Here is a 27,212-nt window from a genome sequence, read left to right as displayed (position 1 = left end):
GGTGTCGACGGGGTGATCTCGTTGGATTGCTTGGTGGACTCTTGGGTGTGGCGGCCTTTGTTCTTCATCCTCCTTGTCTTGATCATTTGCATCTCCCCCTTGATCATTGTCGTCATCTTGAGGTGGCTCATTTGCTTGATCTTCTACTTCATCAATTTGAGCTTCATCCTCATTTTGAGTCGGTGGAGATGCTTGCGTGGAGGAGGATGGTTGATCTTGTGCATTTGGAGGCTCTTCGGATTCCTTAGGACACACATCCCCAATGGACATGTTCCTTAGCGCGATGCACGGAGCCTCTTCAATACCTATCTCATCAAGATCAACTTGCTCTACTTGAGAGCCGTTAGTCTCATCAAACACAACGACACAAGAAACTTCAACTTGTCCAGAGGACTTGTTAAAGACTCTATATGCCCTTGTGTTTGAATCATATCCTAGTAAAAAGCCTTCTACAGTCTTAGGAGCAAATTTAGATTTTCTATCTCTTTTAACAAGAATAAAGCATTTGCTACCAAAGACTCTAAAATATGAAATGTTGGCCTTTTTACCGGTTAGGAGTTCATAGGATGTCTTCTTGAGGATTCGGTGTAGATATAACCGATTGATGGCGTAGCAGGCGGTGTTGACCGCCTCGGCCCAAAACCGATCCGAAGTATTGTACTCGTCAAACATGGTTCTTGCCATGTCCAATAGAGTTCTATTCTTACTCTCCACTACACCATTTTGTTGCGGGGTGTAGGGAGAAGAGAACTCATGCTTGATGCCTTCCTCCTCAAGGAAGCCTTCAATTTGTGAGTTCTTGAACTCCGTCCCGTTGTCGCTTCTAATTTTCTTAATCCTTAAGCCGAACTCGTTTTGAGCTCGTCTCAAGAATCCCTTTAAGGTCTCTTGGGTATGAGATTTTTCCTGCAAAAAGAACACCCAAGTGAAGCGAGAATAATCATCCACAATAACAAGACAATACTTACTCCCGCCGATGCTTATGTAAGCAATCGGGCCAAATAGATCCATGTGGAGTAGCTCAAGCGGCCTGTCGGTCGTCATGATGTTCTTGTGTGGATGATGGGCACCAACTTGCTTTCCTGCTTGGCATGCGCTACAAACCCTGTCTTTCTCAAAATGAACATTGGTTAGTCCTAAAATGTGCTCTCCCTTTAGAAGCTTATGAAGATTCTTCATCCCAACATGGGCTAGTCGGCGGTGCCAGAGCCAACCCATGTTAGTCTTAGCAATTAAGCAAGTGTCGAGTTCAGCTCTATCAAAATCTACCAAGTATAGCTGACCCTCCAACACTCCCTTAAATGCTATTGAATCATCACTTCTTCTAAAGACAGTGACACCTACATCAGTAAAGAGACAGTTGTAGCCCATTTTGCATAATTGAGATACAGAAAGCAAATTGTAATCTAGTGAATCTACAAGAAAAACATTGGAAATAGAATGGTCAGGAGATATAGCAATTTTACCCAATCCTTTGACCAAACCTTGGTTTCCATCCCCGAATGTGATAGCTCGTTGGGGATCTTGGTTTTTCTCGTAGGAGGAGAACATCTTTTTCTCCCTTGTCATGTGGTTTGTGCACCCGCTGTCGATAATCCAACTTGAGCCCCCGGATGCATAAACCTACAAAACAAGTTTAGTTCTTGACTTTAGGTACCCAAACGGTTTTGGGTCCTTTGGCATTAGAAATAAGAACTTTGAGTACCCAAACACAAGTCTTGGAGCCCTTGTGTTTGCTCCCAACAAACTTGGCAACTACCTTGCCGGATTTGTTAGTTAAAACATATGATGCATCAAAAGTTTTGAATGAAATGTTATGATCATTTGATGCATTAGGAGTTCTCTTCTTAGGCAACTTAGCACGGGTTGGTTGTCTAGAACTAGATGTCTCACCCTTATACATAAAAGCATGATTTGGGCCAGAGTGAGACTTCCTAGAATGAATTCTCCTAATTTTGTCCTCGGGATAACCGGCAGGGTATAAAATGTAACCCTCGTTATCCTGAGGCATGGGAGCCTTGCCCTTAACAAAGTTGGATAATTTCTTAGGAGGGGCATTAAGTTTGACATTGCCTCCCTGTTGGAAACCAATGCCATCCTTAATGCCAGGGCGTCTCCCATTATAAAGCATACTACGAGCAAATTTAAATTTTTCATTCTCTAAGTTATGCTCGGCAATTTTAGCATCTAATTTTGCTATATGATCATTTTGTTGTTTAATTAAAGACATGTGATCATAAATAGCATTGATATCAACATCTCTACATCTAGTACAAATAGATACATGCTCAACGATAGATGTAGAGGGTTTGCAAGATTTTAATTCTACAACCTTAGCATGTAATATATCGTTTTCACTTCTAAGGTTAGAAATAGTAACATTGCAAACATCAAAATCTTTAGCCTTAGCAAGCAATTTTTCATTTTCAATTTTAAGGCTAGCAAGGGAAATGTTCAATTTTTCATTTTTAGCAAGCAAATCATCATTGTCATTTCTATGATTGGGAATTGAAACATCACAAGCATTTGAATCAACCTTAGCAATTAATTTAGCATTTTCATTTTTAAGGTTGTTAATAGTTTCATGGCAAGTGCTTAGCTCACTAGATAGTTTTTCACATTTTTCTACTTCAAGAGCATAAGCACTTTTAATCTTAACATGCTTCTTATTTTCTTTAATTAGGAAGTCCTCTTGGGAATCTAAAAGGTCATCCTTCTCATGAATGGCACTAACTAATTCATTTAACTTTTCCTTTTGTTCCATGTTAAGATTGGCAAAAAGGGTACGCAAATTATCTTCCTCATCACTAGCATTATCATCACTAGAAGATTCATATTTAGTGGAGGGTTTTGATTTAACCTTCTTCCTTTTGCCGTCCTTTGCCATGAGGCACTTGTGGCCGACGTTGGGGAAGAGAAGGCCTTTGGTGACAGCGATGTTGGCGGCGTCCTCATCGGAGGAGTCGGTGGAGCTCTCGTCGGAGTCCCACTCCCGGCAAACATGGGCATCACCGCCCTTCTTCTTGTAGTACCTTTTCTTTTCTCTCCTCTTGCCCTTCTTGTCGTCGCCCCTGTCACTGTCACTAGATATTGGACATTTTGCAATAAAATGACCGGGCTTACCACATTTGTAGCACACTTTCTTGGAGCAGGGCTTGTAATCTTTCCCCTTCCTTTGCTTGAGGATTTGACGGAAGCTCTTGATGATGAGCGCCATCTCCTCGTTGTCGAGCTTGGAGGCGTCGATGGGTTGTCTACTTGATGTAGACTCTTCCCTCTTCTCCTCCGTCGCCTTGAACGCGACCGGTTGTGCTTCGGGTGTGGAGGAGGTACCTTGCTCGATGATTTTCTTTGAGCCTTTAATCATTAGCTCAAAGCTCACAAATTTTCCTATAACTTCCTCGGGAGACATTAGCTTATATCTAGGATCACCTCAAATTAATTGAACTTGTGTAGGGTTAAGAAATACGAGGGATCTAAGAATAACCTTGACCATCTCATGGTCATCCTATTTTTCGCTCCCGAGGTTGCGCACTTGATTCACCAAGGTCTTCAAGCGGTTGTACATGGCTTGTAAATCCTCCCCTTGGTGAAGCATGAAGTGACCGAGCTCCCCCTCGATCGTTTCCCGCTTGGTGATCTTTGTCACCTCGTCTCCCTCGTGCGCGGTTTTGAGTACGTCCCAAATTTCCTTCGCACTTTTTAACCCTTGCACCTTATTATACTCCTCTCGACTTAGAGAGGCGAGGAGTATAGTAGTGGCTTGGGAGTTAAAGTGGTGAATTTGGGTCGCCTCGTCCGAGTCGTAGTCTTCATCCCCTACGGATGGTACCTGTACACCAAACTCAACAACATTCCATATGCTTGTGTGGAGTGAGGTTAGATGATGCCTCATTTTGTCACTCCACATATTATAATCTTCACCATCAAAAACCAGTGGTTTGCCTAATGGAACGGAGAGCAAGGGAGTACGTTTTGAAACATGGGGATAGCGTAGAGGAATCTTACTATACTTCTTGCGCTCTTGGCGCTTAGAAGTAACGGACGGAGCATCGGAGTCGGAGGTCGATGGTGATGAAGAGTCAGTCTCGTAGTAGACCACTTTCCTCATCCTCTTGTGTTTGTCGCCTCTCCGATCCGACTTGTGGGAAGAGGATTTCTTCTCCTTCCCCTTCCCTTTGTTGGAGGAGTTTTTCTTCTCCTTCCTCTTGTTGCGGGACTCTTCCGATGAAGTCGACCCGTGGCTTGTAGCGGGCTTGTCGCCGGTCTCCATCTCCCTCTTGGCGAGTTCTCCCGACATCACTTCGAGCGGTTAGGCTCTAATGAAGCACCGGCTCTGATACCAATTGAAAGTCGCCTAGAGGGGGGTGAATAGGGCGAAAATGAAATTCTCAAAAATGATCACAACTTCAAGCCGGGTTAGCGTTAGAAATATAATTGAGTCCGAGAGAGAGGGTGCAAAACAAATCGCAAGCAAATAAGAGGTGTGACACGCGGATTTGTTTTACCGAGGTTCGGTTCTCGCAAACCTACTCCCCGTTGAGGTGGTCACAAAGACCGAGTCTCTTTCAACCCTTTCCCTCTCTCAAACGGTCCCTCGGACCGAGTGAGCTTTCTCTTCTCAATCACTTGGAACACAAAGTTCCTACAAGGACCACCACAAGATTGGTGTCTCTTGCCTCTATTACAAGTGAGTATGATCGCAATAAAGAATCAAGAAAGAAGAAAGCAATTCAAGCGCAAGAGCTCGAAAGAACACAAGCAAATCTCTCTCACTAGTCACTAAAGCTTTGTGTGGAATTTGGGAGAGGATTTGATCTCTTGAGTGTGTCTAGAATTGAATGCCTAACTCTTGTAAGTGGTTGGAAGTCTGAAAACTTGGATGCCATGAATGGTGGGTGGTTGGGGGTATTTATAGCCCCAACCACCAAACTAGCCGTTTGGTGGGGCTGACTGTCGTATGGTGCACCGGACAGTCCGGTGCACACCGGACAGTCCGGTGCACACCGGACATGTCCGGTGCGCCAGCCACGTCACCAAAGCCGTTGGGATTCGACCGTTGGAGCACTGTCTTCTAGGCCCGCCTGGATGTCCGGTGGCGCACCGGACATGTACTGTAGAGTGTCCGGTGCGCCACTACGCGCGTGCCTGACTTCTGCGCGCTCTGGCGCACATTAATTGCTGTTGCAGGTGACCGTTGCCGCGAAGTAGCCGTTGCCCCGCAGTTACACCGGACAGTTCGGTGAACACCGGACATGTCCGGTGAATTATAGCGGAGTAGCCGCTGCGGTTTCCCGAAGCTGGCGAGTTCCTGAGGCCGCTCTTCCTTGGAGCACCAGACACTGTCCGGTGTACATCGGACAGTCCGGTGAATTATAGCGGAGCGCCTCTGGAAATTCCCGAAGGTGGCGAGTTTGAGTTGGAGTCCTCTGGTGCACCAGACACTGTCCGGTGGCACACCAGACAGTCCGGTGCGCCAGACCAGAGGTGCCTTCGGTTGTCCCTTTGCTCTTTTGTTGAACCCAATACTTGGTCTTTTTATTGGCTAAGTGTGAACCTTTGACACCTGTATAACTTATACACTAGAGCAAACTAGTTAGTCCAATTATTTGTGTTGGGCAATTCAACCACCAAAATCATTTAGGAAATAGGTGTAAGCCTAATTCCCTTTCACAATACAAGAGCTCTAGACTTAACTTCAAGACACAAACAAGAGATCAAATCCTCTCCCAAGTCCAGAATCACTCCAAACAATTAGTGACTAGTGAGAGAGAGATATTTGTGTTCATTTGAGTTCTTGTCGCTTGGATCGCTTTTCTTCTTCCCCATTCTTGTTCTCAAGACACTTGTAATCAAAGCAAGAGACACCAATTGTGTGGTGGTCCTTGTAGGGTCTAAGTGACCCATTTGATTGAGGAGAAAAGCTCACTCGGTCTAGGTGACCGTTTGAGAGAGGGAAAGGGTTGAAAGAGACCCGATCTTTGTGACCACCTCAACGGGGAGTAGGTTTACAAGAACCGAACCTCGGTAAAACAAATCGACGTGTCATCCGCTTTCATTTACTTGTGATTTGTTTGCACCCTCTCTTTCGGACTCGATTTTATTTCTAACGCTAACCCGACTTGTAGTTGTGCTTAAAGTTTATAAATTTCAGATTTGCCTATTCACCCCCCTCTAAGCGACTTTCACTCACCTATACAACTATACTAGTCGGTTACCCGTGCGTTGCGACGGCTCACAACAATACCCACATAAATTATCCACCAAAAAGATCTCAATATTTTTTATTGGTTGTTTCCACTCTTCACACAATATTTTTTTATAAACGCACGTTGTACCATAGGCAGCAAATCAGAGACCCCCATCCCTCGCCTCCCCACTTCCAAGGTTTCGTAGAGCATGAGGGGAAGGGAAGAGGCAGACATACCTGTTCGTTGCCGGAGAAGGACACGACGAAGACCTGGGCATCTGGAGGCGACATAGGTAGTATACCGCTAGATATATAGGGAGAGAACACGCAAGTGGAGAAAGAAGCCCAACCAGAGCAGCTCTAAACCAAGAGGCACTCGCACCATGCGCCAGTCCGAGAAGGGGGCAGCAGGTTGGGGAGGAAGAACCGGTCGAAGCGACACAACACCACCACCAACTCCGTAGCATATGTCGACTGCTGCCATGCTACGAGCCTTAGTTGTCCAATATCTCAGACATGTATTCCTCATCGCTAAGGTAACCTAAGTGTGACATGCGCCACCATGTCCTCCTCGACGCCACGCATGGAGAAAGGCCAGGTGCATGACCGACTCGCCCCGTACCCACGTCGACCAGCGTCGGTCGGCTCGCGGCTGCGACCATGTGCGGGGGCAGCAGGTTGGGGATGAAGAACAGGACGAAGGACGAGAAGACGAACGGGACATCCGACGATGGCGAAAACGATGGTGCGAGCATGATGTGAAACATCCTCGTGGACGTGCAATAGCCATTGCGCGAGTCGGTGTCGGGGCTAGTGTCGGACGAATACGGGGGAGGAGGCACCTATTCCTACGCCCTGTGTTGAGAATGGGGTGGCGCGGAGGTGGAGGCGTGAGGCGAGAGGGAAAAGAAGTAGAATGACGGACGAGGTGGTGGCAACTGAAGTGAGAACCATCATTATCGTGTGGAGGTATAGATAACTAAATGTGTTGTGTCTAGCGAGCCGGCCCGAGGCATGGCCTATTTAATAGTGCCTGGGCCAACCCGGCACGAGCGTCGTGCGAGTGCTGGCCCGGCCCGACACGATTTTTTTATTTTTTCAAAAAACATATATACAGATGTACAATTTATATTCAATATTGTAAACATTTGAGCATGATGTTCTAGTGGTTAGATAGCTTCGTCCAATGTCTTCAACCACCATTCTTCCATCAGGGTGTGGGTTCAAACCCCACCTGCTGTTTTTTAATACTTTACGCTGAGTTGATTTTGAAGAAATGTAATTACTTTTTTGTAAAAAAATGACGTATGACTATCGTTGAAACTTGTGCTTTAAGTATAGTAGAGACATGCACTTCATTGACTTATTATAGCAATGTTGGCTTAATGGCCAATATTGAAGGCCTTATGCTGAGTTGATTTTGAAAAAATGTAGCGACTTTTTTTTGTAAGAAGATGACGTAGGACAATCGTTGAAACTGGTGCTTTAATAAGTACAGTAGAGATAGAGAAGAGAAGCTTGGCAACTTGGCGATTTGCGATTTTTTTCCTGTGGTGCGTCGGGCGAGATATTTTTTGCCAAGCTGGCAGGCACATGACACATCGCCCCAGCCCCAAGTCCAAAGCCGCGAGAGGCAGGGGCGCAGCAAAACCCTAGCCGCCTTCCCGTCCTTTTCCTTTCATAAACCCCAAGCCGCGCCGCAATAGCTCGCCCCCTCGTTCGCCGCCTCTCCTGCTCCTACCGCAGCTCTCCCTCAGGTATGGCTTCATTACGCCGCCTTTGATCCTCTCGTTCCGATCTATAGTATCAAGTAGTCAATTGTCGCGGTGGATCTCGTGTTGCGCTTCGTTTCCTTTGGGGGTTGATTCTTACTTAGATGGGGCATGTTGCGCTTCGGTTCCTTGGGTTGATTCTTAGTGTTGTTCTTCGGGTACTACGGGGAAGATTTTTATATAGGCCATAGGCCAGTGGGGTAAAATTGAATCATTGATTCGAGGAAAGCTGGATCGGAGACGCTGTGGTGAGAAGGGTCGTGGTTCGCGCCGCCGTGAGGACGGCGATTACCGCGTATAGTAGCGCTCCCGCTCGGGATTGGACCGTGACTCGGACCCGTGAGACGACAGCGGCGCCACCGTGTTAGGCGAGCAGGGTTCAGCCTCCCCCCCCCGGTCCTATGCTAGTGGCGGCTCCGGAACCCAGTCTTGGTGTGCTGCGCGAAGGCAGCAGCGGATCGTGAATTCGTGATGTTTTAGCATATATAACAATTTATCCTTGTTGAGGAATTGTTTTCTGCTGTGAATTTTAATGTTCCAACTACAACATCGTAATTTCCCATGTATTTCTGGGGTCCTCCCCCGAAATAAACAAATCACAGATTCCCATCCCCTGATGTCAGGAGGTCTGATTGTCTCATTCATTGCCATTGACACATGTTAAGGTAGTTGTAGGTGTATTAGATACGACCCTTGCCACGTTTATGAATTAGAAACATTTTTGCAAAACACTTTGTTACAGTGCCTTGTGCAAAGTTCTAATTGCTGTTAAGAGTTCGTGTATGCTCCACTGATTTTTTGTCATCTTCCTGTACATGCAGGTTTAGTGTTCGCAATGGCGGCCTTCAACAAGCTTGGTGGCCTTCTAAGGCACAGTGCTCTGGTGAGCGGTATCACTGGTGGCTCTTCTCCTGCAGTGTTCAATGCTGCACGGCTCATGTCTACCAAGCTATTTATTGGTGGTGAGTTTTTGTTGTCTTGTTTCCTTCAATATACCAGCAACCTTTCGTTTTATGCTTATTAGTGTTCTTTGGTTAGGTCTTGACTGGGGTGTTGATGACGTGAAACTAAGAGAAGCATTTAGCAGCTTTGGAGAGGTTACTGAAGGTTTGTATACACATTTGAATGCTACTATGTTGTGTGTTAATGGCTCACTGAATCATATTAATCCATTTTCCTCTGCTGTTGTCTTGTGGTTCACGTTCCGTTTTAAAATGGCAAATATTCATGTTGCAGCGAGGGTGATCACAGACAGGGAGACTGGGAGGTCAAGAGGCTTTGGCTTTGTGAACTACTCCGACAGTGATGCTGCCAAGGAAGCTATTTCTGCAATGGATGGCAAGGTGGGTAGAACATTTCCCTTATATGTTTCAAGCAGTACCATGTGAAAGAGTTCGTTTTGATTTGTGCTAGTTTTTCATAAAGTTTTATTTGACAAATCCTGTACTCTTTGGTGATGTCAGTGTATTCACATTCATGTTACTTGCAGGAAATTGATGGGCGGCAGGTACGTGTCAACATGGCTAATGAGAGACCTGCTGGGAACCGTGGTGGTGGCGGCTATGGTGGCGGCGGCTATGGAGGTGGTGGCTACGGAGGTGGTGGCGGCTACGGAGGTGGTGGCTATGGTGGTGGCAGCCAAAGCTATGATGCTTGAGGGGGGCAGGATCCTATTAAGTGCATTATCAACCAAGATATTTGAAATAATGAACTTTAGGACTTGGTATGACGTTTTATGTTAAGCATTGTCAGGTTTTGCTATTCGTGTTATGCTGAATTGTTGGAACTCCTAGATGCAGAATATTACGTATTGGTTTTGGTTCCTTCGAGAAGTGCAAATGCAAGACGCATCTATTCCCATTGAGTGAATACAGGACTACCACATGAAGTATTTGCTTGAAAATTTGCTTAGCTACCCTGTTTATTGGTGGGTTTTGTGTTTTTAGTGTAGCTACTTTAATTGGAGGTCTACATTCATCTTGTCTGTTCTCATCAATTGAATTTTTTTCGAATGAGAGCGGTTGTGCTGGCTACAATAACCTTATCATTCATATAGAGGACTTAAAGCCAATTTAACATAAACCAAACCATTGTCAGGTTTAAGCCAGGTCAAAGGATTTGGCGTCTGAACATGACGGAATTTTCCTTGTGCCACTCATATTGATTACTGTGCTCGTTTTTTCCTCCTAGACTTTTCCTACCTGGAAAATTAATATACAGTTAAGTTTTTGTACAATCAAACTATCAAAAAAAATCATATTTGTTTTAAAAAAGCATAAGCTTTAGGAGCCATATAAATTAAACGGACTCGCAGATACGTGAGATAGGAACCCTATTAGTTCATAATTAGCCAGTTGTCTGTGTTTTATTACGGTTTTTATATATCATATAAATAATTATTAAGACATGTACTCAAATATAATTTTTATTTATTTCTCAACACTAAGACAAGTGTGGTCTGTTGGTTAGCCCTAAATTTCCGAAGCTGCGCGGTGTAGTACCTGTGTGGATGGGGTTGGGTGCTGAGCCGACGCAATAGCTGGTTGTGTGGCCACTGGGATCCACAGGGCAGTAGAGGGGCGGGAGAACCAGTCAGATAGCGTGGGGTGTGTCTAGAGTGTGAGCGTGTCCTAGTGCATGGGCTGGAGAACCAGTCAGATTGCGTCGGGCGGGCCTAGAGTGTGAGCGTGTCTAGGACAGTAGCTGAGAGAGGGACAAGAGAACCAGTCGAGACGTGTGGGGCGGGCCTAGAGTGTGAGCGTGCCCATATTAAGGTAGTGTTTGGTTGAAGAGCCAAGTAGAATGGAACCGTTCTGTCCCAGTTTTGTTGTTGTTTGGTTACAAAGTAACTAGAACGAAATGACTCCAATTAGGGAATATTCTCCTCAGATCCGGAACCATTCCGCTCCAAAAAATCAATGGGACGGAGCCGCTCCGTTCCAATCCCGCTCTCACAGTCACGCTCCGTTCCGTTCACTCTGCAACCAAACAAAAAACAGAACCGCTCCGTTCCAGATTACCAAACACAGAACAGAGCGGCTCTGTTCCTAGAATCAGGGATGGAACGGCTCCGTTCTACTTGGCTCCTCAACCAAACACTACCTAAGTATGTGTGGTCTGGTTGTTACCCTCAAATGTTTGGAGCAAAAGGGTGTGGGTTCAAGTGCTCACTTTGCATCATGTTTTTGCACACCTTAGATTCTTAATAGATAATATAGATAGATGGATAGATAGATTATATATAGATATAGAAGTATAGATAGATAGTGTACAAAGTTTTAAACTAAGATTGTTCAATTTAATTTAATTTTTTTTAAATAAAGTCTTTTTACTCTTTCTTATAGTACATGAAATAGCTATAGACGTAAAACAATAAAATAAGAGAGTTGTCAAACCATATATCTAAACTTTGTTTTATTTTTAGACGACAAACGTCCATCCATTATAAATTTAAGTTCAAAGCTTATCCTCAATCTACTAAACATCTTCTCTCTTGCTGCTACTTTATCTTTATTTTCAGACGCCTATAGGATAGGAAATGCAAAATAATAGCTTAGATCTTAATTCAGTTTAAGAGAACTAAACGGTAGAAGAAACTGGAGCCGAAGTTGATTGGATTCGAAGCTCCGCCAAACAGGATTTAAATAAAAATGTAGCATGCCAATATACAAATATACGATTTATAGAATCACTAGGTTCTTGCCCATGCGTTGCCACGGAAGTAAAAAATTAGTACGAAACATATATACAAAATAACAAACATCACTTGGGTGGTAAGGTGGAACCTCGGCGTTAACCTCATCTAGACATCACGGGGAGACTCGCCGCCGGTCGACGACGCCATCGCTAGTTAGGGCTGGTCATTCGGTCTATTAGGATAATTCGGTTCGGTCTATTCGGTTTTTTGAAATTTCGGGTTATGAAAAATGAGAACCGAAATTTCTAAAATAATTTTAGGAACCGAACCCGAATAGACCCACAATTTCGGTTCGGTCTATTTGGTCCACCGAATAGACTCGAATAGTAGAGAGACTATTATCTTTTGTTAAAATATATACAATTTATAATTAATTGGAAGTACTATTATTAAAATAAGTGACTATAAAAAATAGCATACTGAGATATATATACTATCGTTAAGATGATATCATAATTTTTAGCTAATAAACTCATAAATCATATAATAATATCATCATATATTAAGAGGTTTTTTATATTTCGGGTTATTCGGTCTATTCGGGTTTTAAAGCTTAGGAACCGAACCCGAACTCATAACCCGAAATATAGCACATATAGGAACCGAACCCGAACCCGAAACCCCGAATAGACCTATAATTCGGTCTATTTGGGTTCGGGTTCGGGTTTCGGTTTTAAAATGCCCACCCCTATCGCTAGTGATGGTGCCTTGTGGTCGGGAACGACGGTGGCTGCTCCTACTATTGCGGGTCCAAATTTGGACCTGAGGCCGATGCCGGCGTTGCGGGGTGGCGGCGAGGCGGAACCGGCCTCAGCGTCAGCTTCATCTAGGCGTCATCGAGCTTGTGGATGACTGTCTGGCGGGATGACACTCGAATACTCGATCGTGAGTTGTTGGTTGGTTAGGTTAGTGAGGAAAGCTCCCACCAATTATTGGAACCAATCGCCATTCGGAAATGGCAGCTACAGGAGAAGCCGATGCAACCTTATCTAGGCGAGCGCCCTCCTTCTTGCGGGTGGAGAAGCGGGCGGGAGTTGTTGTGGAGTGGGCGAGTGGGACGCGACGACTGACATGGCATGAAGGTTGCAGATGGCGTGAAGACTGGCGACTGGCGTGGAGGTCATGGTTTGCTGGCGGAGGAAGTTCGTTGTGAGAGCCAATCGGTACGAACGCGAGAAGCGGGAGGCTGGCTGGGGCGTGTCGTGCGGAGGGTGCGGGAGGCGACACATGTGTTGGCGAGCGTGCACGAGCCTGTGGTGTGGAGTCATGGTCTACTTGTGTACGATAGAGGTGAGTTGGTGTGTGTTTTGGTGCGGGTGGAGAAGCGGGCTGGAGTATGTTGTGGAGTGGGCGGGTGGAACGTGACAACTGACATGGCATGGAGGTTGCAGATGGCGTGAAGACTTGCGACTGGCGTGAAGACTTGTGACTGGCGTGGAGGTCATGGTTTGCGGGCGGAGGTAGTTCGTTGCGAGAGCCAATCAGAGTAAACGCGAGAAGCGAGAGGCTGGCTGGGGCGTGTCGTGCGGAGGGTGCGGGAGGCGACACGAGTGTTGGCGAGCGTGCGCGGGCCTGGGGGAGAGTGGAGTCATGGTCTGCTTGTGTACGATAGGGGAGAGTTGGTGTGCGTTTTGGTGTGAGTGATGAACAGATACTACAACTGTACTTGTAAGTGAGAGGCAATAAAAAAAATCCATTGCACTGCTCGGGAGACTTGCTGCTGGGGCTGGGTTGTTTCTGCACTTAAACTCAACTGTCGCTTCTACGTTTATGTCGTTGTTGCTAATGGTTGCCGTGCTGTCGAGCTACCAAGTGTACCAAACTGAAGCTAGTTGTGTTGGGCTAGGGCCTCCGATGAATGGCCAATAGAGGCCGCGACGGGCCGCATATCTGCTGGTGGGGTCTGGGAGGGTGAAGTCATGGTAGTGCCGTGATCTACACTTTTGACTTAATAGATAGTAGAGATAAGGTAGATACATTTGTGAAGTTTTAAAAATATTTTAAAATAACTAATAAACTCTAAAATATAATCTCTCTGTTTACAAATATTTGATGTTTGACTTTTTTTAGTCTCCACTTTGATCGCTTACTTGTTCAAATTTTTTATAGAAATTTTACTAATTTTCACTGTTATTTGGTTTAGTATATAATAAACTTTAAGTGTAGGTATAAATCATCTGGAATTTTAATTTTTTTAATAAGATAAGTGGTGAAAGTTGAGACTTATTATATATTTGTAAACGGAGTTAGTAGTTTATTATCTAAATACCTGCAATACTTTGCGCAAAGTTCTAGGATGGTCTATGGCCCACGCGAACCACCATCTAGTTACATAGTGCTTGGTTTAAAAAATAAGTCAATTTATTGTCTTCTTACTAGTCATTTTTGTTTTATTTATAGAATGTACCATGTTGATTCATCGTCATCTTTTTTTACCACCATAATATTTTGAGGGACAACCATGTTACCAAATTTGAGAGTAAAATATACTCCCTCCGTTGCCCCATGTGATGTCGTTTAATATATAATATACTTAAAATATGATTTTAATTTTTTCATTTAAAAGAATATGAATAAGACGACCCAGTTAATTTTGATGTAAAAAAGTCAAACAAATTATAAATTGGGATCCAAGTAGTATACTCAAACCTAACTTAAGACCTATTTTGTTGGAGTAGTTTTTTTACGTAGAAATCGTTGAAGTAGTTTTTTCCTACATACAACTTTATATCTTAATTTGAGACACTAGTTTAAGGTACAGGAGAAGGTTAGGGAGTATTTAGTTTGAGGAATCTCTCCATCTAAAATATGGTGATGTATCATGAGTCCATTCCTTAAATTTAGTAAGATGATCCTATTACTTATCTCTACTAACTATTAAGGGGGCAGTGTAGACTGCCCCCGCTCCTACCCGCACGCGCACGCCCCGCACGCAACGGCCCCACGCCCCGCACGGCCCCACGTTCGCCGCGCGCTCCCAAACGCCGTCGCGAAACCGCCGCACGACCGCGCCGGCGAATCCCGCAACGGCCGCCGCGAAACCTCCGCCGCGCAACACCCGCCGCCCAAACGCGGCGGCGGCAAGTACCTTCACTTGGAGTGGGCGGCAAGCGCTTTGGTTCTAGGGGCAGCAACAGCGGCACGGGTGAACGCCGACGCGCAGAGGCAGAGCGCACCGCCATTATTCGTCGCCGGTAATTTTGCCTGGCGACGGATCTCGATTCCCGCAGCCAAAACCTTGGTGGAGAAAATGACTGAGCTGGTCCGTGCTGGTTCAGGTGGCAGCCGGTTCATCGGGGCGCCGAGCTTGAGCGACACCAGCATAGACTGGGCTGGCGGCGGCGGCGGCACCGACAGCGCAAGTGAAGCGCCAGCGATGGGCGCCGTGCAGGACCAACAACAGATCGAGCTCCCGTTGTCACCCGGTACGTACACAAACACCTTCCGACCACCAAAACCTTCCTCCGCGAACCCAACGCGACCGGTGAAAGTGGAACAGCACGCCCGCTTCAGAAAATAAACCGTGAGCTGGTGCCCCCTCCTTCGGCAGAGGACGTGCCGTTTGCGCAGGTGTACAGGTTCGTCGGCGACATGTTCGACGCGGACGTGCCGGTCCCGGTGGAAGCCCACCTACAGAAGCTGAAGGAGATGGACGACATCACAGCCAAGACAGTGAGTAGCAGTAGCTCAGCGCTGTTGAGCCTCTGACCCCTCCTTCCTCGTGTCTGTCTCGTGTTTCACGAGCCTTCCTCAGTTCCTCTCCTATCGTTGAGCTGGACCGAAACCGTCTCCTGACTCCTGCAGGTCTTGCTGGTGCTGCGGAACCTCGAGAACAACCTGTCGGTGCCCCAGTTCGAGCGTGTGGTAAGACACGGAGCGCTCTTCTGATGGCTCTCCGTTCTCTGGCTGAACCTGATGCTTCATTTTCGTTCACTCTGCTCTGCTCTGCTCTTCTCTGGACAGACAAGGCTGTTGTCGACGTATGATCCGACAAGAGCCCTGTCTGGCCAGTTGTAGAGTGCAAACACCTTGAGACAAGCTGGCAAGTGGGAGCTGCAGACTGCAGCTAACACGCACGGATGGACGGAGGTTTTTTTTCTCCAGTTGTTTGTTCGACGAACGAGGCAAGGAGGAGGCTGAAACGCAGCAAAATAGATGGGTTACACAGACACCCGATGTGCCTGGTTTTTCTGGATGACAGACTATATATAGCAGAGCAGGCCTTAACACATTCTTTTGCCGTATCTAGATAAAAGCCTAATCCATAAAGAATAATTACATTTACCAATTACTCCCATGTACCGATTGTTAAGGAGTGGAGTAGTACACGTCCTTCTAGCGTCTTTTCTTTATTTTTCTTTTTTGGGGTAAAATTCGCGTTGTCTATTCAGATGGAACTTACAAGATTGTCCGATACAAGCAAGGTGTGTGTCTAGCCATCTGAATATGTTTTGGCAACAAGGATCCACGTCTGAACTGGACAGACGTGTGCCAGAACAACAATGAATCAATTTGCGCACATTTTTCACACCAAACTTGTTCGACGAGCTTGATCGACTCTCCACTCCAGACGCATTCAACATGTGTCGTATTGCTCGACCAGAACCAGGATGTCTGATGCTAGGGCGGACTGTATCAAAGCGTTGTTCAGGTCCTGGTCGGGAAGGCAATTAAGCTGAACGAAGAGAAAACAGAGGCCCTACAGCTGGAAAAGGCATGTGTTGTCGCTTCCCTGATTCAGGTCATCAGCACACAAAAAGCGTGGGGCGTTCGACGAAGATTGTATTATGGGCCCGTTCCTATCATGGGCCGAACTAATCTAGATGCTGGGACCGATTTGGTTGCCAAAACCCAAAAGTACCCACTTAGCAATTTCAAGGTGTTTTCTCTGAGGTAGAGAGAGAAGCAATTTCAAAGCATGAGATTTAATAATACACATATTACTGTATTATTTCAATGATACATATAATTGCTAAATAAATTGTTTCTTATTTGCAGGATGACATGTTACACTTTAGGAAAAAATTGGCTGCTACATTACTATTTTCAGATATAAACAAGAGAAAGGGGTGTCCATTATACAAGTATGACAAAGAAGTCGATGCTGGAAGCTCCTCTGATGTTCAGATATTAGATAGTCCCACAAATCCTAAGAAGAGGAAACCACTTTGTGTATCTTAAGACAACGAAGTATTGATGGAAGATGGTGATGGCCCCATCACTCAAGCAGACTTAGAAAGGTGGTTTGTTCATGATTGGGATAAAAGAACTCCTATAAAAATATCGATCGATGAGTGCACTAATGAATTTTTACTGAGTGACCTTTCCACAAAGGAAATGCCAGTGACCAAAGCCGATTTAATAGATGTTCTATATGATTACATCATGACAATTCAAGATGATACGACATTAGAGTAAGTGCTTATTATTTTATCTATTTTATAGGTACCAACTACGTAGAGTTTTGATATAGACTTTTGTCATGCTGCATTATAGGATGACATGGGTGCGAAGTTTCAACCCTTTTAAGATAGAAATATCTGTCAAAAACCTGCAAAACGTATTAAGGGTAAATCTAGATATGACTCTAAAATGTTTTGACATGGCTGTTCGATTGTTGGCCATTAAAAAGGATTAGATTAATGTACGGTTGTCGACATATTTGCCTATTATTAAAAATTCTATATTGACTCTTTAAAATAGGTTGTGTGATATTAATAATGTTTGTCACGCAGATTCTGTATATTATAGAGACTATGCACGAGATATGTAAATTAGCAAGACTCATACAAGCGCGGAACATTGTGCTGATGGGGCACAAGGGTAACTCATGCTCAGATCTTAACATGTTTGGCTTCCGAGCAAACTTTCTCCAGACCTCCAAGAAAATATAAAATCCGATCAGATATGTATCGATGATCATCCTAGCGTACTCCCGTTGCAACGCACAGGCACACACCTAGTATTAGTATTAACTAACTAACTGTGAAGAATAAGGTGGTGACGCATCAGCTCATTTCATTCCACAAAACAAAGAAAGAAAGTTAGAAGTGAGAAGACGATAGTCCTATCTTATTAATCAAATCAAACACTTTATTAATAGAGTTGAGAGTATCTCCTTCTCCACTAGCAAAAATATTCCTTCCCAAACCCGGTTGTACCTGTACGGCTGTACCACTACCAGTAGCACCAGAGCCATCGACCCAACCGCCTTTTTTGTAATTTGGACCTTTTCAGCTTTTATTTTCACAAATATGTCTTTTACGGTTTCAATTTAGAAAATGGACCCTTAGGTCGACACGGTCACTATTGGCACCGACCCAACACGTGTCGTCGCCAAAGAAATTGGCGAGGCGTTGATCTGACGTGGCGTGGCCTTAGGTCGACGCCATGGATCTTGGTGCCAACCTAGACGCCATTGATCTTGGTGCCTACATAAGGGCCCATGTTGACGTGGTCGTGGGGTCGACGCCATAGATCTTGGCGCCGACCCCTATATACTAGTTACCCCGTCGTCTTCTCAGTCTCTACCCCTATTAACCAGACATAACAAAAGAGGAAAAAATAGGAGGAAAATTACCTTGTCATAGAGGAACAATGGTTCCAAGTTGTTGATTTAGGTTGATGTTTATCGTTTGGAAAAAGAGAAATGAGTAGAAAGAACTGACGATTGAAGTGGGGTATTTATAGCCCCGTAGGTCGACGCTAAGATCCATGACGACTACCTCGACGTCAAGAGTGATGGCGCCTACTTGCTGCCACATCAGCTCCATGTTAGCCTCAATGATTACATCTAGTTGCCAAAATAATTGGCGACGACACGTAGCTTGACGTCAATAATGATGGTGCCAACCTAAGAGCATTTCCTGAATTGAAACTGAAAAATATGTATTTGTGAAAATAAAACTCTAAAATGACTAAATTGAAAGAAAAAAAAAAGGCCGACTCGGCGACTACCCCTACGCTGCTACGCCCCTACCTCTTCGGCTCTTCGCCAAGGGTTGAAGCAACATGAATCCGCCGCACCCAGAGCCGGGCCTTCCCCGCCGCCACCACCACATGGTCCACCTCCACCTCGACCCGCGCCACCACCACCACGTCCACATCCACCTCCGCTGCTGCCATCATCACCACCACGGCACCCACCTGCTCGCTCCTGCGCCGCCGGCCCGCCTCAACGACAACCAGCAGCGGCACCCGGCTCCCGTACTCTTCCCCAACACCTACCCGAACCCAAGCGCGGCGCCTGGGCAGCCAGAGCCGCCCCGCGCCGCCGTAAGGGAGGACGTGGAGGATTTGGATCCCGAGCCGGGGCTGCTGCACGCGGAGGAGGAGGAGGAGGAAGACGAGGAGCCGGTGTTCGTACTTACGGACGAGTGGGCGGAGTTCTTCGCCAAATCCGAGGCCAAGAGAAGACTGGGTAATCGATCACCACTTGCTGGTCATGCGTCTCTCTGTGGTGCGATGCTTTTGTTCTTTCTGTCTCTTTCGCACTTACTAACTCAAACGGGTTGATTTCTTGGTGTCGCCATGGAACCGTGTCGATCGACAGCTAAACAGCAGAAGAAGAAGAGCCGGAAGTGATCTGATGTGTCTGGGCCATCATCAGACAGTCTGGCCAGAGTCTGGAGCTCGGGAAGAGAACGGACGAATAGCTTGTCAACATATACGCATCGCTTTGCCAGGAGTTCATTATGTTTTTTTTTTACTTTATACAGAGAGTTACGAGTTCACATGATCTAAACACTGTAACCTTTTGAGTTCACATCATCTGAAATCTGTGCTGTATCTATTCGGACTTGGAGAAGGAAAACGAAAACAGTACTATGACAGTCGACAAGGTTATAAAGTTATGATCTTCTCACTCACCGTACAAGACGCAACATCAAGTTTTTGTAACCTGGCTCTGCTACTACAAATTTCGGTCTCTTAAAGCTTGCCTGAAAATCTGTACCATCAGCAAATAGGTCACTGTGCACCGGTAATGGTGACATAAGCTGTCTCCACATCAATTTAACCACCTCATCTCCTACTTCAAACTTTATAAACAATGTAAAGAGGTATTTTGCATAACCATACACACGATCTGCTGGAATAACCATCTCAGGGCTTGTTCGGTTAGCTCTCAATCCATGTGGATTGAGTGGGATTGGATGAGTTTAAATCCCAACTAAGTCAAACTTCTTATTAAAATTTCCCAATCCCATCCAATCCATGGATAACGGGATTAACCGAACAAGCCCTCACTCGGAACAGGAATATCCCTCCAATTCCTACATAAATCCAACAGGGTCTATGAAAATCGTTTTTATCTCTAGAAAAACCCAACATTGACAGGTTCTGCCTGTGGGAAACAATTACATGTGGCCGTGCCGCAAACAGCTGAGGTGCAGCACCATTGGGATCAAGGACGCTGGTATCACCTAATGCTTGCCGAAACAAATACTTCTCTTTCGCTTGGTCCCTGAATCAGAATCAGAGCCTGTTCAAAACCTCCCATCAGGCCATCGCCAGGTTAGGCCTTCGCCTTTGTTGCCTGCCAGGTAAGGTTGCTGGTGTCATCTCTGCTACCACCCACCTTGATTCTGATTCAGAGTAGGGGCGACTTGAGCCACGGAACCGGAAGCATCAGGTGATCGTCTGATATACATGCGTCCTCAATCAGAAATGTTGACCGTTTGATATACACGTGTCCTCAATTATAGAGATGTGCCACAACTCGGCTGTTTGCGGCACGGCCACATGTACTTTTTCCCTGCGTGTTTGGGCAGGGCTGAGGTGTCCACATAGCCATGGTGGTGGGTGGGCGAGCGAGAACGGTGGTGTGAGGTAAGCGCACATGAGTGTGTTGTGATTTGTGAAGCCTAGGCTATTGTCACCCCGCACAAAATGGAACAGGAAGGACGAAATCCTTTAAAATGTGCTATAAAGAACAAGGAAATATTTCTTTAGGACAACTAAGTCCAAGAGACTAGACAAATTGTTTTGTAAAGATAAATTTGTCTATTATTAAAAGAAAACTGTCTCCAAAAGGCTATAAATAACTCTTTAAATTTAGTAGCTCTCAATCTCTACACCTTCGCTCTCTATTTCTCAATAGCCAAATTTTCAGAAAAGTTCATCAGAAAAATGCTGAAACAAACAAACCACATTGAAAGCTGTGCTTTTTTTCTTCTTCTGAAAAATTAGTTCTACGCCGATTTCTATACATCACATTAATAGACTTTATTTTAATAAAACACAAAATATATATTTTATTGGTTAGATGAGTATAAATATAAAAGCCCACTTGTGTATAATTTTAATTCATTTTTATATAAAGCGGAACGGTGACGGATGCTTTATATAATAGATAAAAGAATACACACTGACAAATGAGGTCTATCATAAAAATAAATTAGTCTATTTCAGACAGAATATCCTTACGTGAATAAGCTGCTATCTAAAAAGGATCTCAGATTCGTCGGCGAAACTTTAATAATGAATCCCAGATTCAAATTCATTTTTTGAATAGTGGAACAGTCCCAAACAGGTCCTGAGTTTACTGTCTTGGCAGAAGCCGTAGGCTGGGATACACTGTTCAAATCAGAAAACCAGCATTCACAGATAAGAGGAATGCCAATATCTGCCCCAACACCAGCTGAATACAGGTTCCAAATAAATTGACGCAATAATATAATTTCGACTGCACACCTGCAGCTACAGGTTTCAGCTCCTTCAGAAGAATTCCTACCTCAACTGTTAGGGACCATAGGTGCAGCAGTGTCAAAATAGTGCAAACACCTGAAAACCAGCGTTTCTGTATCTGAAGTTTATTAGGTTCCAACAGTTATTCCCAAAGTTCTGGATTAATTGGGGAGGGGGGGGGGGGGGGGGGGGGGGGGGGCTGTACATCTCCAGCAGCAACTCAATTTACAGAACTTCATCCCGGCGGGAAGTTAGGAGAAACATTCACAGCGCCTGAGGCGATGCCGTGGATTTTATACATCAAAGTAGGTCAACTGAAAAAAAAGACACCTAAGACATATATCCAGAACCTGATGGAGATCCAAGAAGATGTCGCGTCATAGGTGCATTAGTTGAAGCGGGTGCGACAGAAGCAGACCCAGAGAAACCATATGCATAAACTCCCATTGGAGCAGCCATTGTAGGATGATCAAATTTACAGTTGGCGCCGAACTTGCAGATGCCATAACGAGAATAGAATTTGCAAAGTTCTTCACCCTAAAAACCATTGGACAGGATAATCAAGATGGCAGACCATTCAATGAGGTGTACCAGAAGGACTAGCTAGTGCCTATTCGTGAGACAGGCTTTATTTGTAAGCTGATATCAGTCTATACACTCGTCCCTTCAACAACTTGTATGCTAAAGTAAAAAACTAATACATGTCCTAGCAAATTTGTAACTTTTAACATTGCTCTAATCTGTGTCCAGGCATCAACAATGACGCTTGTAAGTCGTGTGAGATTTGCGGCTCAGCCGTCAAAAGTTTTTAATGATAGATCAGAGCTCAACCAACACATGTAAAGAATGCTCCAATAGTGGTACCTTAGATATGCATCTTAATATCTTTGGTGTGGTGTGCATTTATTGCTAGGTGAATAAATCAGTTATCGTTAGCAGAAATCATGCCACTGAAATCAATCATCTAGCTGAGAAACAACATGTATGGAACATCCTTCATTTTCTGTACCTTTTTATAAACAACATATGCATAGCACATACTTGTGAAAGGGCTTCTAGTTAGGTGGCTTTAGTAGCTCCTCGTGGAAGCAAATTTCAGGCCGAGGTTTAAAAAATCCCCTCATGTGTCCCACCCCAAAGAACTGGGGAGCGAATTTCAGGCTAGGGTTAAAAAAATCACCTCATTTGTCCCACGCCAAAGGCCAAGTCAAATTTCTTTTAGACAAGAACAACCAAGTAGTACAACAATTGACATATTCATATATAATGGATAAAATGTCTAAACAAAGGATCAATACAACAGAAACAGTGTAATTCTAAAACAAAATGAAACAGAAAGAGTGAAGGGTTTAACAACTTACTGGACGTATTGGAAGACCCATTGGACTTAAGACACAATCCGGAGGGGGCTGTGATCTCACACGGGGATGATGGAACTTGCACACTGCACCAAATTTACAATCTCCTGTCTTCATGTAATATTGGCATTCTGGTTCATCGGGTCTCTCAGGAAATACATTATCTCTCTGCAACGCATATTGAGGCACAGGAAATGAACTGGATCTATAGGGTGATAGCATTCCCTGATTTCCTGCACTAGCTTCGCCTTGTTGTGAACTTCCATAAGTTTGTTGAGCCCCAGGTGACTGCAGCTGACCCTGAGAAGATGAAACAGATAGCATTGGGCTCGACAAGTAAAATTAGCAACTATCAACCCTAAATACTAACTCCAATAATTGATGTACGAAGAGGTTTCAGTGTCACAAATTATGAAATACATTAGAGAAAATACATTGCCTGATATACAATTTGCAGAAAATCAAATAAGCATGAAAAAAGTTCATCAGTACAGACATGTGCTCACTGTTCCTCTAAGGTATCTCAAGAGTCTAGAGACTCATCGTTTAATAAACTTTTGAAGGAAAATGATAAATGTGATTGCTTTGTAATTGTAAAATTTACATTGCATTACTATACCAAATGAACTTACAGGATATGAATTCCAGCTCGGCACTTGGACAAGGCCATGAGGTACAACCATTGGTGCATAATTTGAAGGACTTTGCCACCTAGGGCTTGGTATAAAAGAAGCTCGTGGAAAAGTCCAGCTTGACATAGTTCCAGTATATGACTGTGGACCAGCGCTTGCAGAGGAATGTACAGAAGTATAAATAGGTGAACCACGTGACGAAGGCACCACATTGAAAAGTTCTGGGTGGTGGAATTTACAAGTATTTGCATATTTACATTGTCCTGTTTTTAAATAATACGCACACTCCTTTTCATTCTACAAAAGTAAAGTAGACTCCTTTTCAGCAAAACAAACAGACATATGTAGAAGAGGACATGTAACTGGCAAGAAAAAACAAACCGGGAGAAGTGGATATCCTAATGTGTTTAGCTGCACCCTCCCTGCAATTCCGGCCTTTTCCCTGGGATGGTGAAATTTGCATGTAGGACCAAACTTGCATGTTCCGGTCTTCAGATAATACTATAGGAAAAAAATCAGTAATTTTCAGCTTCAGTATTTTACAGCATGACATATATAGCTCAAGCACTCAATAGATTATGTGATCAAAGATGTAGATCTGATGAAACGTCAAGACTAACATAAATAGCAAGATATATAACATAAGAGTACAATAACAAACAAGATTATTCTTCAGAAATCTGAAGATAATAGGTCAACCTTGCACAAACTACAAGAATCTGTTAACTGCATTGGCATTCTTGTCTCTGCTTTTTATTATTCAAATTATAATTGAAAGTGCATGGTCAGATAAGCAATTTCTTAAAATCATCCTACAAGAAACAAAACTCAATCAGTCAGTGACCATATAGCACCGACCAAAAAAACATTTCCACAAATAAAACTTCGATTGCTCATGTTTCTAAAGGACAGAAGCGTCAGTTATTATAGTTACCTGACACTCTGGCTGTCCCACTCTCTCAGGATATTCTCCCTTCATTCTGGCAGAGGCAATAGCCTAAAATTAAACAGATTCAACCTAACTTGAGAACAAAAAATGGTATATGAAGTAAAAAACAATGATTAGTTAAATAAAGACGTAAATTTGCAAGGAAGCACCAACCAATGTAAAGCATCACTAAACAACACAAATATCACAGCTCACAGGAGTAACAAAAAAGCAAACTATGAGACAAACAGCTGCCCCTGTTCTATTAACTTTTGCTAATGTGCAATTGGGCTATTCTGGCAGGCCAGACAATAAGCCATTGCCACAAACAGTAGTTCATAATCTATGTTTCAAAGGTCATATGAACATTTAAAATTAAAAGATTAAACAAACCGACAGCACCAGGTCACATGGGACAAATCACAAATAGTTTACCAATAATAGAACAGATATGAGGATGGGCCCAAGGGGAAATAATCATATCGACACACTGCAGGATTAGAAACAAATTTTTTTCTGGATTATTTTTACAAATTGTGTTATCTGCAACAGACCACATACTAGCAGGTTAACAGAAACTTCAAACCACACATAAGACTGATAGCCTTAGACAAAACCTTGTCATCAGCTTACTGGAACCGGTATCTTTTGCATGTTTTCCCATGAGAAAAGGATTAAATACCAAGAATGATTACATAGACACATCACCACAGCTTTGCTTTTCAGACATTGCTTCTTGGAGTGCATTTTGTTCCGTGATGCAACTGAAACACAACAGAAAGGGAAAAACTCCAAGGGTCTTTGGTTCAAAGATAAAATTCCTTCCAACCACACATGGTCCATAACAATGCTGCTAATGTACATAACAACAAGAATGTCGGATAATGGCAAAACATCTGGTGGTTCAAAGCAATGACACATAATCAGAGTAAGGAAATGCGGATATTCACCAGATTCCTATCCGGAGGATGATTGAACCTGCAGCTCATGCCAAATCGACACAATCCAGTCCTGAGGTAGTAAGTGCAGTCCGGTTCACCTGGTCGCTCAGGATATGACCCAGGTTGCATTGTGGCACCGCTGTTCATGGCCATCTGTTGCCACATCCCCTCTGCTTGATTATAAAGTTATAACAATCAACATGTGCAGTGCGAAATTTTCCCTTTAGGTCTCTCCTCTTTGAGAGATGAAACTATCCACATTTTACACCAAGGGTATTCGTGCAACAAATAACAAAATCATCAACACTTGGCAGTGGTTTTAACAAAATCCTAACGAAGCATCCGTTGAATCTAGATGGTAGAAAGGTGTAAACCTTCTAAACTAATAAGCGTCTCACGATGTAACCCAATCCAGTGGCACATAAAAAAAAACGCCCAATTTCACGCCGACGCGAAGATCAGCACACCATGATACGGATTAGCAGCCCATGGTTCATATTCATAAACAGAGTACTCCAGGCGCAGCCAGTGATTCCACGAAAGAAAAAAAAAACACGTAAAAACAGAGCACCTGGGCTTTAACCTACACGGGGAATTGAGCACCGAAACCCCAATTCCCCCAACCGCGACACGCGCCGGAGCGCGAACGGAGAGAGCAGCGGAAGCTCCAACCTTCATAAAGCGCGTCGGGGTCGAGGGAGGACTTGTCGGCGGCGGCCGTGGCGGAGGGCGGGGTAGGCGCGGGTGCGGCGGTGGCGGAGACGGTCACCGCCGCTGGCGCGGGTGGTGGTGCCCTTCCGGCGTCGTCCATCGGCGGATCGCGGCGGCGTCGGCGTCGGCGTCCATCACGCGATCGCGGAGGCGGGAGGAGCTGCTGCTGCCGCCGCCATCCGGCCCGGGGCTCGCTCCGGCGAGAGAGGGGAGCAGCGAGTGATCGGAATGGACGAAGGGAGAGGAGGGGGGGCCCTGCCCCTCGTATATACTTGTTTCTCTCTCCTCCTTTCGACGAGGCGGTTTGCTACGTGCACTCACTCGCGCGTTGCGTTGCGATGCGCCTGCTCTTCTAGAGCTCTCTGTACGGACAATCGCTGAAGTCGTCGGGTCGATTTTAAAAATCTCGAGCACGGTTAGAGATGTTGGTGAGGTGTACATAGTACACAACGAATGAACGAAGGCAACATATCATAGCTAGGAGACACCAAGACTAGACAAGACAAAGTAAAGTGTGGCTATTAACAAGGTGTTCGCTTAGTGAGATAGAAAAAAAAATACTCTTGATATAAAACAAATCATTTTTCTAGAATTGGTACTTATTCTGTCACACCGAATATATAAATATGCATTTTACGTATATTTAGTTATACTGATTGAATGATAAATGTTGATACTTCTTTGTATAAATTCCAATAGATTTCAAGTAGTTTGACTTAACACGCTTTTGGAAAGCTGGTTTGATAATTTAAAACAGATGTAGTGCAACACATAGGTCAGATAAAAGAAATGCAACTATCGCCATTAAGATGGATTCAGTTGTGCTTTCATACACATATACAATGAAAAAAAATGGTGTAGCATTATCGGTTTATCAATAACTATATGTATTAATTAATTTTGTTGAGAGCATGTTGCTCTATTTTAGGTTAAAGTGGCAGGTGCGCATAACAATTCCACGCCACGCTTTTTGTACGCGTCCCGCGGTGCGGGTCTGCTCGCTTCCGTCTTTCCCCCCCTTTTTTCCACTCCCTCCTCCTGATGCGCTCGTTCGTCTTTGTATGTAACTATGTATATTTTTTTTCGGGTGTGAATTGTGAGGAGAGGAGCGGAGAGCATGAGATGCGATGCGATGCGATGCGATGCGTGCGACCGGAGTGACCTCAGCCAGTCGTTCCGTCTCCTTTTCCTACCCCACAAACCCCTTCTTCTCTTGGCTTCTCTGGCTATCGTATCGATCATGCCATGCGTATCTCCCCTGTCCCGTCTCGTCTCGTCTCGTCTCGCTTTCGTGGT

The 27,212-nt window shown here is 44.5% G+C and overlaps 3 protein-coding genes across 5 annotated transcripts; 2 read left to right on the top strand and 1 right to left on the bottom strand.

Moving 5' to 3' along the window:
- Positions 1–7,788: 7,788 nt before the first annotated feature.
- LOC100283778 (uncharacterized) lies at positions 7,789–10,044 on the top strand. Its single transcript, NM_001156677.2, has 5 exons — positions 7,789–7,947; positions 8,784–8,924; positions 9,001–9,069; positions 9,199–9,305; positions 9,452–10,044. The coding sequence occupies exons 2-5, from the start codon at positions 8,798–8,800 to the stop codon at positions 9,617–9,619; spliced, it is 471 nt and encodes a 156-aa protein (NP_001150149.1). The 5' UTR covers positions 7,789–7,947; positions 8,784–8,797; the 3' UTR covers positions 9,620–10,044.
- Positions 10,045–17,743: 7,699 nt separating this feature from the next.
- LOC100278154 (uncharacterized) lies at positions 17,744–19,717 on the top strand. Of its 2 annotated transcripts, none has more exons than XM_008656529.4 (2): positions 17,744–19,100; positions 19,212–19,527. In XM_008656529.4, the coding sequence occupies exons 1-2, from the start codon at positions 18,671–18,673 to the stop codon at positions 19,241–19,243; spliced, it is 462 nt and encodes a 153-aa protein (XP_008654751.1). In that variant the 5' UTR covers positions 17,744–18,670; the 3' UTR covers positions 19,244–19,527. The 2 variants fall into 2 exon arrangements, with proteins under 2 accessions (XP_008654751.1, NP_001277368.1); NM_001290439.2 differs by having other exon boundaries at positions 18,663–19,079; positions 19,212–19,717.
- Positions 19,718–21,041: 1,324 nt separating this feature from the next.
- Positions 21,042–26,241, bottom strand: LOC100283646 (zinc finger CCCH type domain-containing protein ZFN-like 2). Of its 2 annotated transcripts, XR_004851793.1 has the most exons (8): positions 25,878–26,241; positions 25,215–25,375; positions 24,271–24,333; positions 23,718–23,837; positions 23,337–23,633; positions 22,708–23,004; positions 21,353–21,883; positions 21,042–21,235 (listed from the first exon to the last, which is right to left on the bottom strand). XR_004851793.1 is itself a non-coding variant. In NM_001156547.2 (7 exons), exons 1-7 carry the CDS (start codon positions 26,014–26,016, stop codon positions 21,677–21,679), a joined length of 1,284 nt encoding a protein of 427 aa, NP_001150019.2. In that variant the 5' UTR covers positions 26,017–26,136; the 3' UTR covers positions 21,556–21,676. The 2 variants fall into 2 exon arrangements, 1 of the variants encoding a protein (NP_001150019.2); NM_001156547.2 differs by lacking the exon at positions 21,042–21,235 and having other exon boundaries at positions 21,556–21,883; positions 25,878–26,136.
- Between the last annotated feature and the right edge of the window lie 971 nt (positions 26,242–27,212).

The sequence above is a fragment of the Zea mays genome, chromosome 8 (assembly GCF_902167145.1).
Source record: "Zea mays cultivar B73 chromosome 8, Zm-B73-REFERENCE-NAM-5.0, whole genome shotgun sequence".
In the NCBI taxonomy this organism is placed as follows: domain Eukaryota; kingdom Viridiplantae; phylum Streptophyta; class Magnoliopsida; order Poales; family Poaceae; genus Zea; species Zea mays.
Note: the sequence above shows the minus strand (reverse complement) of the source record. Positions and strands in the feature narration are given on the sequence as shown.

Excerpts from the sequence above, each read along its gene's own strand:
- LOC100283646 (NM_001156547.2), bottom strand. The coding sequence starts at position 26,016 with ATGGACGACGCCGGAAGGGCACCACCACCCGCGCCAGCGGCGGTGACC. Across the intron at positions 25,376-25,877 it reads CCCCGACGCGCTTTATGAAG|AGGGGATGTGGCAACAGATG; the intron begins GTTGGAGCTTCC and ends ATAATCAAGCAG. Across the intron at positions 23,838-24,270 it reads TGGGACAGCCAGAGTGTCAG|TATTATCTGAAGACCGGAAC; the intron begins GTAACTATAATA and ends TTTTTCCTATAG.
- LOC100278154 (XM_008656529.4), top strand. The coding sequence starts at position 18,671 with ATGAATCCGCCGCACCCAGAGCCGGGCCTTCCCCGCCGCCACCACCAC. Across the intron at positions 19,101-19,211 it reads TAATCGATCACCACTTGCTG|CTAAACAGCAGAAGAAGAAG; the intron begins GTCATGCGTCTC and ends GTCGATCGACAG.
- LOC100283778 (NM_001156677.2), top strand. The coding sequence starts at position 8,798 with ATGGCGGCCTTCAACAAGCTTGGTGGCCTTCTAAGGCACAGTGCTCTG. Across the intron at positions 8,925-9,000 it reads TACCAAGCTATTTATTGGTG|GTCTTGACTGGGGTGTTGAT; the intron begins GTGAGTTTTTGT and ends TTCTTTGGTTAG. Across the intron at positions 9,070-9,198 it reads CTTTGGAGAGGTTACTGAAG|CGAGGGTGATCACAGACAGG; the intron begins GTTTGTATACAC and ends TTCATGTTGCAG.